We start from the raw sequence: 17683 nt of genomic DNA on the forward strand, positions 1-17683 counted from the left end.
TTTCTCTGCCCACTCCCTCCCAGAGCCCAGCTATGGACTCCCCAGAGCCCATGGATCCAGAGGGAGAAACAGCCTGATGCCGGGTCCCGGGCTTGTAGGGAGTTTCATGCACACCCCTTCCTTCCTTCAGGGCCTCTGGGGAACTGCTACTGCTGGGAACCCTCCAGCTCCCTCCCTCTCTCCCAGGCAGTGTCTTGTATTTGTGAGCTGGACTCTGCTGGGTCCACCGGCTCCTACTGGCAATCAGCAGCTTTGCAGCCCATTTCTGTATAGGGGTAAAGTAAATTCTGCATGCACAACATTAATTTCTGCGCAAATTCAGCATTGCACAGTGGCGCAGAATTTCCACAGGAGTCAAACAGAATGCACTCTCCACCAACTACTTAAACTTGTCTCCTAAAAACAGACATTGTTTTTAATACTGCCTGAAAAACACAAGCTGCAGTTTTAAACATGTTCCAACATTTTTTTCAAATTAGTAAAATTCTTTATTATTATTTCTGTCACTTTGGCACCTAGAGAAGCAGCTACGAAGGACACAGAGTCTGACCCAACGCCCCCTGCAATTAACAGAAGGATTTCTACTGGCCTCCATGGGCTGTGAATCAGGCCCTAATAAAGTACAGAGACGGCGGCTCTGGAAACCCCTTAGACAGAGCAGAGGAATTTCATTCTTATTTGAGAGGCTCTGATGATCTCTGCCCTGTTGGTAAAGTAACCGGAATTGACTTTGCTCTGCTGTCTTGTTTGTTCCCCTGTATCAGGGACAGCTTGTTGATCAGGAAAAGCATTTGCAAGGCGGCATCATTGTTTGGTCGTGGGGAATAAAGAGCAGCATCTTTCTCTCCGTGGTGTGGAGGAAGCAGAGTGTGACAGATCAGGGGCTCCACCACCTGGGGCACTACGGGAGCCGCTCAGGGGAGACATTACATGCTTAAAGTTTTATACCTAGAAGATTTTAAGTGTTTGAAGTTTTTAAGATGTTTACAAGACCCCATCCTCTCTCAACCCGCCAATGCTCTTTCCCTGTTATGTCCAGTCCCATCGTCCCACACACTGCTTGGAAACATCTATGGTGGTCCTGCACGCCTCACCCTGGGTCCCTACCCACTCTCAATGAGCAGCCTTGTGGTCTGGCAAGATCTCCCTGTCACCTGTTCTCTGCCTCTCCTCATGCTCCCCAGTAGCTGGCATCTCCTTAAGGCCCTCGGCCTTCTTCCTCCATCTCCCCCATTATTCGTCCCTCCTCTCTATTCACTCCTCCAGCCGACCGCTAGAACCCACCCACATCTCTCCCACACACATGCACACATTCTCTCTATGCCTCCCCAGGCCTCTTCATGCCCTTGCATGTTCCCTATGCCCACTCTCCTTTTCCCACATTTCACACACCCTGCCCCCTTTCAATCTGTTGGTAACTGGACCCTGAGACCCAGCCCGCGCTAAGTCTCTTCCCCCCAGACCCCGCCCCCAATACTCCTAGACTCATAGACTCTAGGACTGGAAGGGACCTCGAGAGGTCATCGAGTCCAGTCCCCTGCCCTCACGCCTCTCCCCTCCATCCCAGTCGCTCCCTGGATTGTCTCCACCCCCCTCTCCCACCCATCCCCTCAACTGGGCTCCTCTGCTCCGGGGCTGGGACGGGAGCTGCTGCAGGGGCTGGTGGTGGTTAGTGACCCAGCTAACCGGGATTTTGGGGTCCAGTCAGTACATCTGACTGGACACTTTCAGGTCCCCTTTTCGACTGTACTTTCCAGTCGAAAACTGGGCACCTGGCAACCCTATGCCCACACGGTCTCCTGCATCGCCCTCCATTGGCCCACCAGTGTCCTGTGTCCCACTCCAGGTTCCCTTTCTGCAGATCCAAGATCAGACAGCGCAACTCCATGCTAATACTCAATGTGCCCCTCAACCCCAGTCCACCGCCTTTCCAATCACCTCCCACTCCCTCCATGTCCTCATTCTGGATTCCTACCCCCCCAGATCCGCCCCTGCTTACCTTCCTCCTCGCCATGCCCCCCATCATTGGCTCACTCCAGCAGCAACTGCAGCAAAGGCTGGAGTCAGTAGAAGGTCAGTTTAAATTATAAATGTTTACATTATTTCTACTGTAAAAATAGTGCTCTCTGTGCACATCAAACCAGCTTTTTATAACTTGGGAATTCCCCAAATACTCTCTTCCTTCCCCTCTCCATCCCCTCAAAAAATCAACTCCAAGGCACCTCTCCCCCAGCAAAGCCAAAAAAGCAAACATGGAGGGTGGACACCAAACCCTTCTAGAGACAGGATGAGTCCCTCCCACACCCCAAAGAAGAAAGAATTAGGGCATTTTCCAATGACAGAGACACTTCTGAGACACTGTAACTTTCAAATCTCTCTCTGAAACGTCCCAAAAATTCCCATCCCAGGTATGAATCATAGAATCATTGAATATCAGGGTTGGAAGGGACCTCAGGATGTCATCTAGTCCCACCTCCATTGGGCGTGGAGATGTGGCAGGTGGAATTTGGGGGGTGGGAGGGCTCAATTTATTTTTGAGAAAGCTGAGGGGTGGAGGGGAGTATTTTAAAAAGTCAGATTAATAGGGAGAATCTGCGTTCAGCTTTACCTGTGGGTCAATTCCTGCTGCTCCGTAATGAAGTATCCTGACAGGAGGCCTAGAAGTAAATAGGAGTGTGAGTGAATAGGGAAATAGACACAAAGCCTTACCCTCCACAGTCTTGCACCTTGCGTCATCATTTACACCTGTGCAAGGTGAGTGTGTTATTAATTATTATTAATATTATTATTTAATTCCCGCAGCTCCGAGGAGCCCCAATCATGGACCAGAATGCCATTGTGCTAGGAACAAACAACTATACCGTGTTCCTTTGTAATCTGGTAGCATTTCACAGTCACTCAGCAATAATATTAATCATCAACCACGCAGGGCCACCTGGGGAGGGTGTGGGGGGGGGCAAGTGGGGCAATTTGCCCCAGGCCCCAGAGGGGCCCCGCGAGCTGCTCCGGGTTTTCAGTGGCACTTCGGCGGCAGGCCCTTCACTCGCTCCGGGTCTTCGGCGGAGCGTCCTTCAGTGCAGCAGAAGACTTGGAGCAAGTGAAGGACCCGCCGCTGAAGTGCTGCCGAAGCCTCGGAGCACCACCCGGTGAATACAAGAGCTGCTGCAAGCAACAGAAAAGAAAAAAGCCGCGATCGGCGGCAGCTCTACCGCCGCCGCTTCATTCTTCGGCGGCGGGTCCTTCCCTCCAAGAGGAACCCGCCACTGAATTGCCATCGAAGAGCCGGCCCTGCCCCAGGCCGCCTGAATCCTCTGGGCGGCCCTGCAACCAGGGTGCAAGGCACTGGATAATCAACCCACACGGCCAAAGCAAGAGCAGATTAGATTCCAAGCCTTGTCCACATTCAGCAAGTGCCCTTACTCAGCCATTAGTGCCTGGCAGGGTGACCAGACAACAAATGTGAAAAATCAGGACGGGGTGGAGGGTAATAGGAACCTATGTAAGAAAAAGACCCAAAAATCAGGACTGTCCCTATAAAATCGGGACATCTGGTCACCCTAGTGCCCGGCAATCAAGGTAGTGGCACCAGTGCTGACTCCTTAATTAACCCAGTTTGCTTTTAAGCAGTGTAATTGTAGCCCTGTTGGTGGCAGGATATTACAGACTCATAGACTCATAGACTCTAGGACTGGAAGGGATCTCGAGAGGTCATCGAGTCCAGTCCCCTGCCCTCATGGCAGGACCAAATACTGTCTAGACCATCCCTAAAAGACATTTATCTAACCTACTCTTAAATATCTCCAGAGATGGAGATTCCACAACTTCCCTAGGCAATCTATTCCAGTTAGGAACTTTTTCCTAATGTCCAACCTAAATCTCCCTTGCTGCAGTTTAAGCCCATTGCTTCTTGTTCTATCATTGGAGGCTAAGGTGAACAAGTTTTCTCCCTCCTCCTGATGACACCCTTTTAGATACCTGAAAACTGATATCAGGTCCCCTCTCAGTCTTCTCTTTTCCAAACTAAACAAACCCAATTCCTTCAGCCTTCCTTCATAGGTCATGTTCTCAAGACCTTTAATCATTCTTGTCGCTCTTCTCTGGACCTTCTCCAATTTCTCCACATCTTTCTTGAAATGCGGTGCCCAGAACTGGACACAATACTCCAGTTGAGGCCTAACCAGCGCAGAGTAAAGCGGAAGAATGACTTCTCGTGTCTTGTTTACAACACACCTGTTAATGCATCCCAGAATCACGTTTGCTTTTTTTGCAACAGTATCACACTGTTGACTCATATTAAGCTTGTGGTCCACTATGACCCCTAGATCTCTTTCTGCCATACTCCTTCCTAGACAGTCTCTTCCCATTCTGTATGTGTGAAACTGATTGTTCCTTCCTAAGTGGAGCACTTTGCATTTGTCTTTATTGAACTTCATCCTGTTTACCTCAGACCATTTCTCCAATTTGTCCAGATCATTTTGAATTTTGACCCTGTCCTCCAAAGCAGTTGCAATCCCTCCCAGTTTGGTATCGTCCGCAAACTTAATAAGCGTACTTTCTATGCCAACATCTAAATCGTTGATGAAGATGTTGAACAGAGCCGGTCCCAAAACAGACCCCTGCGGAACCCCACTTGTTATACCTTTCCAGCAGGATTGGGAGCCATTAATAACTACTCTCTGAGTACGGTTATCCAGCCAGTTATGCACCTACCTTATAGTAGCCCCATCTAAATTGTACTTTCCTAGTTTATCTATAAGAATATCATGCGAGACCATATCAAATGCCTTACTAAAGTCTAGGTATATCACATCCACCGCTTCTCCCTTATCCACAAGGCTCGTTATCCTATCAAAGAACGCTATCAGATTAGTTTGACATGATTTGTTCTTTACAAATCCATGCTGGCTATTCCCTATCACTTTACCACCTTCCAAGTGTTTGCAGATGATTTCTTTAATTACTTGCTCCATTATCTTCCCTGGCACAGAAGTTAAACTAACTGGTCTGTAGTTTCCTGGGTTGTTTTTATTTCTCTTTTTATAGATGGGCACTATATTTGCCCCCTTCCAGTCTTCTGGAATCTCCCCCGTCTCCCATGATTTCCCAAAGATAATAGCTAGAGGCACAGATACCTCCTCTATTAACTCCTTGAGTATTCTAGGATGCATTTCATCAGGCCCTGGTGACTTGCAGGCATCTAAGGGTATGGCTACATTTGGAATTTCAAAGCGCTGCCCCGGCAGCGCTGCGGGAGCGCTGCCGCGGCAGCGCTTTGAAGTGTGAGTGTAGTCAGAGCGGCAGCTCTCCCAGCGCTGCATGTAAACCACATCCCTTACGGGTGTAGCGTGCAGCGCTGGGAGCCGCGCTCCCAGCGCTGCTGCCCTGATTACACTGACGCTTTACAGCGCTGTTTCTTGCAGCGCTCAGGGGAGTGTTTTTTCACACCCCAGTTGCAGCGCTGTAAAGTGTGAGTGTAGCCAAGGCCTATCTTTACTAAGTGATTTTTTACTTGCTCTTTTTTTATTTTATCTTCTAAACCTACCCTCTTCCCGTAAGCATTCACTATATTAGACATTCCTTCAGACTTCTCAGTGAAGACCGAAACAAAGAAGTCATTAAGCATCTCTGCCATTTCCAAGTCTCCCGTTACTGTTTCCCCCTCCTCATTGAGCAGTGGGCCTACTCTGTCCTTAGTCTTCCTCTTGCTTCTAATGTATTGATAAAAAGTCTTCTTGTTTCCCTTTATTCCCATAGCTAGCTTGAGCTCATTTTGTGCCTTTGCCTTTCTAATCTTGCCTCTGCATTCCTGTGTTATTTGCCTATATTCGTCCTTTGTAATCTGACCTAGTTTCCATTTTTTATATGACGTCTTTTTATTTTGTAGGTCACGCAAGATCTCGTGGTTAAGCCAAGGTGGTCTTTTGCCACATTTTCTATCTTTCCTAACCATCGGAATAGCTTGCTTTTGGGCCCTTAATAGTGTCCCTTTGAAAAACTGCCAACTCTCCTCAGTTGTTTTTCCCCTCAGTCTTGATTCCCATGGGACCTTACCTATCAGCTCCCTGAGCTTACCAAAATCCGCCTTCCTGAAATCCATTGTCTCTATTTTGCCGTACTCCCTTCTACCCTTCCTTAGAATTGCAAACTCTATGATTTCATGATCACTTTCACCCAAGCTTCCTTCTACTTTCAAATTCTCAACGAGATCCTCCCTAGTTGTTAAAATCAAGTCTAGAACAGCTTCCCCCCTAGTAGCTTTTTCAACTTTCTGAAATAAAAAGTTGTCTGCAATGCAGTCCAGGAACTTATTGGATAGTCTGTGTCCCGTGGTGTTATTTTCCTAACATATATCTGGATAGTTGAAGTCCCCCATCACCACTAAATCTTGGGCTTTGGATGATATTGTTAGTTGTTTGAAAAAAGCCTCATCCACCTCTTCCACCTGATTAGGTGGCCTGTAGTAGACTCCCAGCATGACATCACCCGTATTTTTTACCCCTTTTAGCCTAACCCAGAGACTCTCAACACTTCCATCTCCTATGTCCATCTCCACCTCAGTCCAAGTGTGTACATTTTTAATATATAAGGCAACACCTCCTCCCTTTTTCCCCTGTCTATCCTTCCTGAGCAAACTATACTCATCCACACCAACATTCCAGTCGTGTGTATTATCCCATCAGGTTTCAGTAATGCCAACTATGTCATAGTTGTATTTATTTATTAGCACTTCCAGTTCTTCCTGCTTATTACCCATACTTCTTGCATTTGTATATAGGCATCTAAGATACTGGTTTGATCTTGCCTCCCAGCTTCGCCCTGACCCTCCTTCCTCTCTGTCATTATAGCCCGTGCTCCCTCCTGTTTCCAACCCATCTCCCAGGTCTTGTTCCCCACTTACCTGTGGGGTTTGCTCACCTGTCGCCGTCAAACCTAGTTTAAAGCCAGAGACAAGGTGGGTGAGGTAAGATCTTTTATTGGAACAACTTCAGCTGGTGAGAGAGACACAAGTTTTCTAGCCACAGAGCTCTTTGTCAGGGCTGGGAAAGGAATTCCCAGCCTCACAGCAAAATGCCAGGTGGAACAGACTGTTTAGGGTAAGTAGTTAGCACGTATTGTAAGGGGCCATTCAGGGTAGAGTGGCCCGTTAACACCTCAGCAGTCATAGGACAGGAGGGGGTCAGTGGGTTACAGATGGCTGTAATAAGCCATAAATCCAGTGTTCTAGAACAAAAGTTGGTCCAATAAAAGATATTACATCACCCACCTTGTTTCTATCAACAAGCATTCTTAAAACTACAATACCCACCTGCTGAAGTGAAAAAACAGATTGACAGAGCCAAACGAGTACCCAGAAGTCACCTCCTACACGACAGGCCCAACAAAGAAAATAACAGAACTCCACTAGCCCTCACCTTCAGCCTCCAGCTAAAACCTCTCCAGTATCATCAAAGATCTACAACCTATCCTTACAGACGATCCCTCACTCTCACAGATCTTGGGGGACAGACCTGTCCTCGCTTACAGACAATCCCCAAACCTGAAGCAAATACTCACCAGCAACCACACATCACTGAACAAAAACACTAACCCAGGAACCTATCCTTGCAACAAAGCCCAATAGCAACTCTGTACACATAGCTATTCAAGTGACATCATCATAGGACCTAATCACATCAGCCCTACCATCAGGGGCTCATTCACCTGCACATCTACCAATCTGATATATGCCATCATGTGCCAGCAATGCCCCTCTGCCATGTACATTGGCCAAATCGGACAGTCTCTACGCAAAAGAATAGATGGACACAAATCTGACATCAGGAATCATAATATTCAAAAACCAGCAGGAGAACACTTTAAGCTGTCTGGTCATTCAATGACAGACCTGCGGGTGGCAATTTTGCAACAGAAAAGCTTCAAAAACAGACTCCAAGGAGAAACTCCTGAGCTGGAATTGATATGCAAACTAGATACAATCAACTTAGCTTTGAATAGGGACTGGGAACGGCTGAGCCATTACAAACATTGAATCTATCTCCCCTTGTCAGTATTCTCACACTTCTTATCAAACTGTTTGTACTGGGCTATCTTGATTATCACTTCAAAAGTTTTTTCTTACTTAATTGGCCTCTCAGAATTGGTTAGACAACTCCCACCTTTTCATGCTCTCTGTATGTGTATCTATATCTCCTCACTATATGTTCCATTCTACGCATCCGATGAAGTGGGCTGTACCTATGAAAGCTTATGCTCAGATAAATTTGTTAGTCTCTAAGGTGCCACAAGTACTCCTGTTCTTGTCTCTATAGTTTGCCTTTGTCCAGCCTGAGGGGTCAGCACCAGTTTGCCTGCAGGGATTGCTGAGTCAAAGCTATTCCCAAATGGCCGCTCGCGCCTCTCCACACCCTCCCCCGAGACCCCCTTGCCCACTGCTTGCTCTTCTCCGCCCCCTCTCCCAAGGCCCCCTCGCCGTCCGCCACTTGTGCCTCTCCCCCACGGGTCCCCTCGCCTACCACTCGTGCCTCTCCGTCCCCTCCCCTGAGGTGGAGAGGAGCGAGGGGCAGGCCAGGGAACCTCGGGGGAAGAGGTGGAGTGGGGGCCAGACGAGGTACCATGTGGGCAGAGCCCTGGGGGAAGAAGCGGAGTGGGACCTCAGGGCAGAGCAGGGGCGGAGCAGAGGCGGGGCCAGGGTACAGGTGCCAGTGCCTCCCGGCCAACTTCTCAGGAGCTTCTGCCTGTGGTGCTCCAAAGGTGGCAGAGGGAGGGAGGAAGAACCTGATACTGGGAGCTGAGTTGTGGGGGGACTGGGACTGGATAAGGATGGGACTGGGAGCGAAATGGGGGAGAGAGACAAGCTGGGAACAAAAGACTAGGCCTGGGAACCAAGGCAGGAAATGGAGGGTGATGGGTGGGCAGGGAGACTGAGATAAAATGAGGAGCTGAGGGGAGACTGGGACTGGGAACCAGTGGGAAGGAGGGAGAGGGAGAAGGGAGACCGGTCTGAGGAGAAGCTGGAATGTGGGAGGAGAATTGGGACTGGCAAGGCAAAGAGACTGGGACAAAGAGCTGAGGGGGACACTGAGACTGGATGAGTCCAGAGAGAAAGGCTGGAACTGGGAGCCAGGGGAGTGTGATGGAGCATCTTCCCCACACTAGCCCATAAAGGGTTAATAGAGACCTAGGGAGGCTGTGCAGGAGGCAGCCAATTGGAGAGGGGCTGTGAGGAGCAGCCTATCAGGGCCGGGCTGGCCCATATAAGAAAGGCTACAGAGCAGAGAGCATACCTGAGTCCATCAATTTCTCCTCCTAACAGAAATAACCTACAAGACCCAGAATATTGATTATTCATTTAAAATCACAGAATATAACAACAGGGTAGGAAGGGACCTCGGGAGGTCATCTAGTCCAACCCCATGCTCAAAGCAGGACTAATCTCCAGACAGGTTTTTGCTCCAGATCCCTAAATGGCCCCCTCAAGAATTGAACTCACAACCTGGGGTTAAGCAGGGCAATGCTCAAACCACTGAGCTATCCCTCCCCCTTAAAGTCATAAGGAGTAATTATATATTTGGAGGGCATATTTATGGGTATGACTGTTCTTTTCTGTCACCTGTCCTACAGAACAGGTCCAGATACTATTGTCAAGGCTGATTCCCCACTCTGGCACTGAGTGCAGAAGGTGGGGGCCCGCAAGGATTCTAAAAATTAACGCTGGCCACTCCAGGCTGGTATTAAACTCTCAAGGTTACATCTTTTCTCTGACCTTGGATTGGTAGATGCTGTCACCACCCAAGTGCAGAACTCCTTTGAGAGCCCAGGAAGGCACAGTTGGGAATTTCTTCCTGTGGGGTACCCTAAACCCCCTTACCTCACCTCGGGGAAGAGCTGAGAAGGGGGGAAAAAAAACAGAAATCAGCTGTTGCCACCAGCTAATTAAACAACATGTGCACAAACCTCTTAAGACACAAAAGTCCAATTCTGTTCTCAAAAAAGGTAGTGTATTAATTAAAAGAAGAAGAAAATACATCTGGGAACTCAGGCTGTCGCTAGAGTTTAAAAGAGCAACTACAAGGATTAAGCACCAAGAATAGCTTTCTTGAGGTCCAGCTTAAAGGTTACAAGCAAAACAAAAGCATCTGGGGTTAGCACAGAGGAGTCTACAAGCCATAAAGAAATAAAAAGGGATAAACCTAATTGCATCTTCCTAGATATTTGCTGATCTACTTACATATCTGGGGTTTCAAAAGAGTAGTTCCTAGGTATGATACCGAGGATTTTTCATACCTGGCCTCAAAACTTCTTACAGCATCGCTGTTGCCCAGTCCACCTCTCTCAGGAAGAACAACAGACAGACAGACAAAAGGGGCATCTTTGTTTCAATTTTAAAAAGCTCTAGCTCTCCCATTGACTCTTTTGGCCAGGTGCCCACTCACTTCCTTTTACTTATGCAGAGCAGTGAGACTTTTTAACCTTTGCAGGTAGAGCAATTAGAGAACAGCTACTAAGAAGGATTTTATAACTACTGGCTGGCTGGGTGTCCATAAAAGGGAGATATATCCCCCTTCAATTATCACAACTATATACTGTGTTTTGACCTTAGGGTTATGTGCAGATGTTGTCACTCCATCTCAAAAAAGATATGTAGTAATCGGAAAAGACTGAGAAAAAGGCAACAAAAATGATTAAAGTATAGAACGGCTGCCGTATGAGGAAAGATTAATAAGACTGGGACTTCTCAGCTTGGAAAAGAGACGACTAAGGGGGCTATGGTGGAAGTATATAAAATCATGACTGGTGTGGAGAAAGTAAATAAGGAAGTGTTATTTACTCCTTCACATAACACAAGAATTAGGGGTCACCAAATGAAATTAATAGGCAACAGGTTTAAAACAAATAAAAGGAAGTATTTTTTCACACAACACACAGTCAACCTGTGGAACTTTTTGCCAGAGGATGTTGTGAAGGCCAAGACTATAACGGTTCAAAAAAGACCTAGATAAATTCATGGAGGATACATCCATCAATGGCTATTAGCCAGGATGGGCAGGGATGATATCCCTAGCGTCCATTTGTCAGAAGCTGGGAATGGGTGACTGGGGATGGATCACTTGATGTTTACCTATTCTGTTCATTCCCTCTGAGGCACCTGGAATTGGTCACTGTCAGAGGACAGGATACTAGGCTAGATGGACCTTTGGTCTGACCCAGTGTGGCCGGTCTTATGTTCTGATACCAACACTCATACATTGTTGATTTCAGTGGGGTTTGTGCGTGTATAGCTAAGGGTGGAATCTAGTCTCTAGTATTTATTCCAAACATAAACAAGAGCTGGCAAGAGCCAACGGGCTGTGCCTCCACTCGAAATGCAATTTACAATTTTCCTTTCGCTCAGACTGGAACGACCCATGTTTACAAAGCGGGTTCCGGTCCGAGCTCCACCTTCGGCTGTGATTGATTTAGTAATTGTCATCAAGATTTCCAAAAACGATTAGTGGTTCGGGATGGGTTGATTTTTTTTCCCCCTGTGCCCAGCTTAAGACACACATACCCTGAAAATCAGGCCCCGCAGGTGTCTCCAGTTGGACACCCAAAAACGGTGACCACTAGTCATACTGGAAAATCTTGGCCTGCATATGCTGTCTCCAACCTGCTCATTTGTCACTTTATTATTTGTATTACAGTAAACCCCCCATAGAACTAAGACAAGGGCCCCACTGCACAAGGCGCTGTACATAGTAAAACAGCCCCTGCCCCCACAGAGCTTACAAAACAAAGGGTGGGAAGAGGAACACAGAGAGGTGAAATGATTTCCCCACGGTCAAGATTACAACCCAGGTCTCTGACATCTAGTCCAATGCTCTACCCATTAGAAAATACTGCCTTCCGAGCTCTTCACTGGCTGATTTTTGGTTACAATGTATATTTCTTAAGATGCTCGGGCTAAAGACGACTATTTGTACATAGTGTTTATTAATGTTTCATCTGCTTTGAAACAGGGAATGCAAGCACTCTGGTAAGTGATTGGCTGTGTAGTTTCATTGTGGCATCTGTAATTATTCTACAGCCTGTACAGATATTCAGCTCCTGCTCCCGGTGAGCAGACCCTTTTCAGTCAATGCTCAAAATGGAGCTGAAGGTAATACTGTCTTACCTAAACTATATCTGAAGGAATAAATCATTGATGCTTTGGCCAGCAACTGAACTTGCATGCTGCTCATTCAAGGAGTGGGAGTAAGAAGACAACACTGTCACAGCAAATTGTTTGCTAACAGAATGGTAGACAAGGTACACATACTCAGCACTGAGCTAGGCACCTCCCAGTTCAGATCAGACAACCAAGCCCCAAAGAGCTGCCCATCCTCATAGGATGGAGGAGAGACTCATCAACAGGGAGGAGCTAACGGAGGAAAGACATCAGCCACCTGAGTGAGATTTATGCAGTTACTCAACAAGAGCTGATGCAAAATTGTTTTTCTTTGTTGAATATAAATACAAGTATATCAGTGTCATTGCCAGTGTACTGTTTGCATCACCCAGTTAACTGGTTGTGTCCCAAGACCACAGGGTTTAGAGGAAAGTGCATGGAGTGAGGGTGAAGAAGCTCCAAGTTTTAATCTTGGAAGTGACACTGACCCCCAGCACGGCCTTTTGCATGTCCCTTCATTTCTGTGCATCAGTTTCCCCATCTGTAAAATGAGAATACTCATTTGTCTCCTTCAGGAGAGTGTTATGAGATTGTGTGTGTACAGCCCTTTGAACATGCAGCTCAGTCAGGAATGGGTGTGAAATGCTACCCAATCAGAAGGCTGGCACTTTGCATGGATGTGCTTTACACCTAAAGTTGGAGAATCAGGCCCATGCAACACTCTGTAAGGGCTACACAATATTATTATTATTACTGTTAGACATTTACACTAGGGTTCTACATGGACTCTTTCCAGGAATCTCTGTGCTCCGTGCCATTTCCTGTTTAACCTCTTACTGGTTTTCAATGGAAAAGCAAAACTAAACACACAGGGAATTGGAGGATATAGACAAGCGCTCCAGCTGCTTTGATCATTTCCAGGGTGCACATAAGCCCTAAAGCCAGCTGAACTTGTCCCTTCCTGTAGGGGAATCTCTAGGGGATATCCTATCCCCTCTCCTCTGTTACCAACCCCACCCCCACTTTAAATGACTAGAATTGTTTAAAGTCTAATTTACTTCCGCCCCCAGTGCTGTTTGCATCTCCCAGGCAGCTGGGACAAAGGCAGTAGCCCTCAGTACACTTTCACTTAGGTTTCACTTTCACTTTCAGGTTCTCTCTCAAGTCAGCACCCTGCAGCATGGTTTGGGTTGCAAAAGCTGCAAGAGCCAATGTTGTCCCATCTGGTTACGGTCAAGTGCAAAGCCCATGTTCGCTGATGCACGTTTTTGGACAAAAACAATTTCTGCTCCTGGTCAGGGACTGAAGCTGGCTTGTCTACACATTGCCTCCTGCCCTCTGTCTGCTTGTCCGGCCTGGCCTTAGGGACCCTCCCACTGGAGTCTGCGGAAAGCCCTGCACTGTGAATAGATCAAACGGAGCACAGCCCAGGATGGCTTTGGGGCCTCACTCACCTGGCAGGTGCTACGATGTTTTTCGGACACCATTTTTTGCCCCGAGGAGAGTGGCGTGAAATTCTCCATCCGTCCCTCCTCTGGCACTGGTGGGATGGGATCACATCAGCCCCGCATCACCTCCTCTCCTGTGTGTCCCTAGGCCTTTCTTATGAAGAGTGGTGGCACTGGATGCCTCTGGTGGGCAGGTAACAGGGCTCACCCTTGATAGCAGGAGGACAGGGTGCTGCTCCACAGTTAGTGCTGAAAGACCCAGGCCAAGCTAAACCTTACTGTGCTGGAGATCCAGGTATTACCTATAGCAATGGGGATCTCTGAGCTACCCTCTACAGCAGTGGGGATCTCTAAGCTTCACTATAGCAATGGGGATCTCTGAGCCACCCCTATAGCAACGGGAATCTCAAAGATACCCCTATAGCAATGAGGATCTCTGAGCTTCCCTGAAAGCAATGGGGATCTCTGAGCTACCCCTATAGCAACGGGGATCTCTGAGCTCCCCTATAGCAATGGGGATCTCTGTGCTCCCCTATAGCAGTGGGAATCACTGAGCCACCCCTATAGCAACGGGGATCTCTGAACTACCCCTATAGCAACAGGAATCTCAAAGATACCCCTATAGCAATGAGGATCTCTGAGCTTCCCTGAAAGCAGTGGGGATCTCTGAGCCACCCCTATAGCAGTGAGACACACTGAGCCCCCCTATAGCAGTGGGGATCTCTGTGCTCCCCTATAGCAGTGGGGATCACTGAGCGACCCCTATAGCAACGGGATCTCTGAGCTACCCCTATAACAACGGGATCTCTGAGCTACCCCTGCAGCAATGGGGATCTCTGAGATACCCCTATAGCAGTGGGGATCTCTAAGATACCCCTATAGCAGTGGGGATCTCTGTGCTCCCCTATAGCAACGGGATCTCTGAGCTACCCCTATAGCAACGGGGATCTCTGAGCTACCCCTACAGCAATGGGGATCTCTAAGATACCCCTATAGCAGTGGGGATCTCTGTGCCCCCCTATAGCAGTGGGGATCACTGAGCCACCCCTATAGCAACGGGATCTCTGAGCTACCCCTACAGCAATGGGGATCTCTAAGATACCCCTATAGCAGTGGGGATCTCTGTGCTCCCCTATAGCAACGGGATCTCTGAGCTACCCCTATAGCAACGGGATCTCTGAGCTACCCCTACAGCAATGGGGATCTCTAAGATACCCCTATAGCAGTGGGGATCTCTGTGCCCCCCTATAGCAACGGGATCTCTGAGCTACCCCTACAGCAATGGGGATCTCTAAGATACCCCTATAGCAGTGGGGATCTCTGTGCTCCCCTATAGCAACGGGATCTCTGAGCTACCCCTATAGCAACGGGATCTCTGAGCTACCCCTATAGCAGTGGGGATCTCTAAGATACCCCTATAGCAGTGGGGATCTCTGTGCCCCCCTATAGCAACGGGATCTCTGAGCTACCCCTATAGCAGTGGGGATCTCTGTGCCCCCCTATAGCAGTGGGGATCACTGAGCCACCCCTATAGCGATCTCACCAGCTAGCTCTATAATAATGGGGGTCTGTGAGGTCCGCTATCGCCATAGGGATCTCCGAGCTAACCCTGCAGCGACGGGGATCTCGGCGCTGCCTCCCCGCAGATCTGCGCCGCTCCTGTGTCCTCCGCCCGCCCACGCGCACCCGCCCGCACAGGCCTCTCCGCGCAGCTGATCCCAGTCCCAGGCAGCTCGCAGCTGCGGCTCGGGAGGGGGGAGCGAACGGCGGGCGCTCGCTGAGCTGGGAGAACAACACAGGCGGCGGGAGGCGACCAGAGGGAGGTAGGAAACCGAGTCGGGCGGCGGCGGCAACCCAAGAACAAAGCCGCGCCCGGAGAGACCGCGGTGGGCGGCCCGGCTCTGATTGACAGGCCCAGCAGCCACCGGAAAGGGCAGCAGAGAACGGCGCGGGCGGGCCCGGCGGGAGCCAATGAGAAAAGTCTGCTGTCCGGAGCGAGCGCCTCAAATAATCTGGCTCAGCTGATCGTCCCCAGCCGAGAGTTGTTTTCGGAGCGAGGGATCGCTGCAGCCAGCCAGGCGGGCGGGCGGAGCGAGGGCTCTCTCTTTTGTTGCATGGGTTTTTAGCCGTTGTTGTGAGTGGGGTGGGGGGATCTTCCCCGCCCCTGGTTTTTACCCCCCGTTTTATCCCATTGCAGCCAGCTCCGTCCCTTCCCCCGCCCCAGCCGGGGCCATGCCCGCCATCCCCTACCCCGTGGAGCTGGGGCTGACGGTGCTGCACACCGCCCTGTACGCCTCCCTCTTCCTCTTCGCCTACCTGCAGCTCTGGCTGCTGCTCTGCTACGGGGAGAAGCGGCTGAGCTACCGCCCGCTCGGCCTCTCCCTCTGCCTGCTGTGGGCAGCGCTCCGCACCGTGCTCTTCTCCTGCTACCTGCAGAACTCCCTGCGGGCCGGCCCGCTGCAGCGCCAGCCGTTCCCCCACTGGCTGCTCTTCTGCTCCCCGGGCTGCCTGCTCTTCGCCAGCCTCTGCCTCCTCAACCTCTACTTCGCCGAGGTAGGTTGGGGGAGCCTGGCGCGGGGACCGTGTGTGTGTGTGTCTGCGCGCGCCTTGCGCGGGGACCGTGTGTGCGTGTGTGTGTGTCTGCGCGCGCCTTGCGCGGGGACCGTGTGTGTGTGTGTGTGTGTCTGCGCGCGCCTTGCGCGGGGACCGTGTGTGTCTGCGCGCGCCTTGCGCGGGGACCGTGTGTGTGTGTGTGTGTGTGTGTGTTTACCAAATTCTGCAAACTTGGGGCTGGGGAGGGGAAAAGCTGCGGGGATTTGCCTGGATTTGCTTTACACACACACCCTAGTGTCACTTGGGAAGACAAACAACCTCTGCGTTGCTAAACTGGGCTGTGGTGTGGTGTGCGGGTTTTTTGTGGTGGTAAAGGGGGACCAGAGAAAGTGGTGCTAGCAGGGGCTGGACGGTTGCCAACCATTACGTCACCAGCTAGAGCCTCTTCTGCTATTGTTGCTGCGTTTCTCTCTCTCCCCCTTTTCTTTCTTATTCGCAGGTTTATTCTTCTGCCTCTTGTGCTGAGGTTCCAGGAACCTCTCGCTGACCCCGCAAACCCTAGGCTCAGGGCAAGAGTCCCCGCTCAGCCCCTAACACAATGGGGCAGTGTCTATTGGGACATCTGCACGGCCACTCGGGGCTTTTGTTGTTGTTTGTCACTTGGCTTTTCTTTCTCTCCCTCTAGAGCTTATTTTTTGTGTGTCTAATCCACACACACACACACACACCCAAATCCCCAGATATTTCTGTGTAGCCCGACCTCTGATGAACGGCTCCCCCTTTGCATGGACTCTCATGAAGCAAGTCACAAACTAATCTGGCAAGACTTTCCTGCAAGCTGTATTATTATGGTTGAGATTGCCTTTACTCTGCAGCGCTCAGCTGTTTAACAGCCTCACAAAGGAATCTCCAACCCACTGAAATCCTTCAGTCACAGGGGAATTATGATTTCATTTCCCCTAGGACATTGGCATTCACATGATAACACGCAAGATTAGCAGCTGAGCAGCACAATTTCTTCTACCTTTCTTCCCCCCTCCCCCCCCCCAAAAAACCCACCACCATACCTGAACACTGGTGAAGCTGTCAATTTTTTAAAACTGTCAAAGCTCTAAACACGTAGGATAACAAAATAGGTTATTATGCAACATTTATTGTCTGACTACTATCTTCTCTGCCAAACTCTGATTTACCTACCAGTAGGTATTCAATATGCCCCCCAGAAGGCAAAGGGAAGGGGGGATAATTGGGCTCGTATTGGCAACAATGTGCCTGGATGTTGTTACGCTTGTAAATTACTTAAATGCTCCAGTATGTTTATGTGCGTGGGGCTTTCTTCAAAGCTTAAAAAGATCATTAAGTAATGTGCTAACTCTGTTTCTGAAATTGCAAACTAAATTTAAATGGATGAGGTCAAGGGAAGGATAAACTTTATTTTGCAAGGAGAACTGACTGGGGAGATGGGTTTGAGGAGGAGTGTTTTGTCTTGATGCTAGAACTAGACAGGAAAAAAAAAACTAAATGTCAATAGCTATGG

At 49.2% G+C, this 17683-nt stretch overlaps 2 protein-coding genes across 24 annotated transcripts in view; one reads left to right on the forward strand and one right to left on the reverse strand.

Annotated features, from left to right (window-relative positions):
• TXNDC16 (thioredoxin domain containing 16) overlaps positions 1 to 15957 on the reverse strand; it is a 77299-nt gene extending 61342 nt beyond the window's left edge. For 3 of the 18 annotated variants that reach the window (XM_030562897.1, XM_030562887.1, XM_030562885.1), the window contains exons 1-3: positions 13600 to 15458; positions 2609 to 2657; positions 2000 to 2045 (exon numbers count right to left, since the gene is read on the reverse strand). The gene's annotated coding sequence lies outside the window, so the exon portion shown is untranslated. Of the gene's footprint in view, positions 1 to 1999; positions 2058 to 2608; positions 2658 to 9763; positions 9800 to 13599; positions 15460 to 15909 lie in introns of those variants that run through there. The other 15 variants (XM_030562898.1, XM_030562883.1, XM_030562888.1 and 12 more) reach the window with 12 other exon arrangements.
• The window catches only part of GPR137C (G protein-coupled receptor 137C), a 64656-nt gene continuing 62710 nt past the window's right edge, over positions 15738 to 17683 (forward strand). For all 6 annotated transcript variants that reach the window (XM_030562903.1, XM_030562905.1, XM_030562906.1 and 3 more), the window contains exon 1: positions 15738 to 16146. In XM_030562903.1, the coding sequence (XP_030418763.1) occupies positions 15826 to 16146 (321 nt within the window). In that variant the 5' untranslated portion in view covers positions 15738 to 15825. The remainder of the gene's footprint in view (positions 16147 to 17683) is intronic.

Source organism: Gopherus evgoodei, chromosome 4 (assembly GCF_007399415.2).
Source record: "Gopherus evgoodei ecotype Sinaloan lineage chromosome 4, rGopEvg1_v1.p, whole genome shotgun sequence".
Lineage (NCBI taxonomy): Eukaryota > Metazoa > Chordata > Testudines > Testudinidae > Gopherus > Gopherus evgoodei.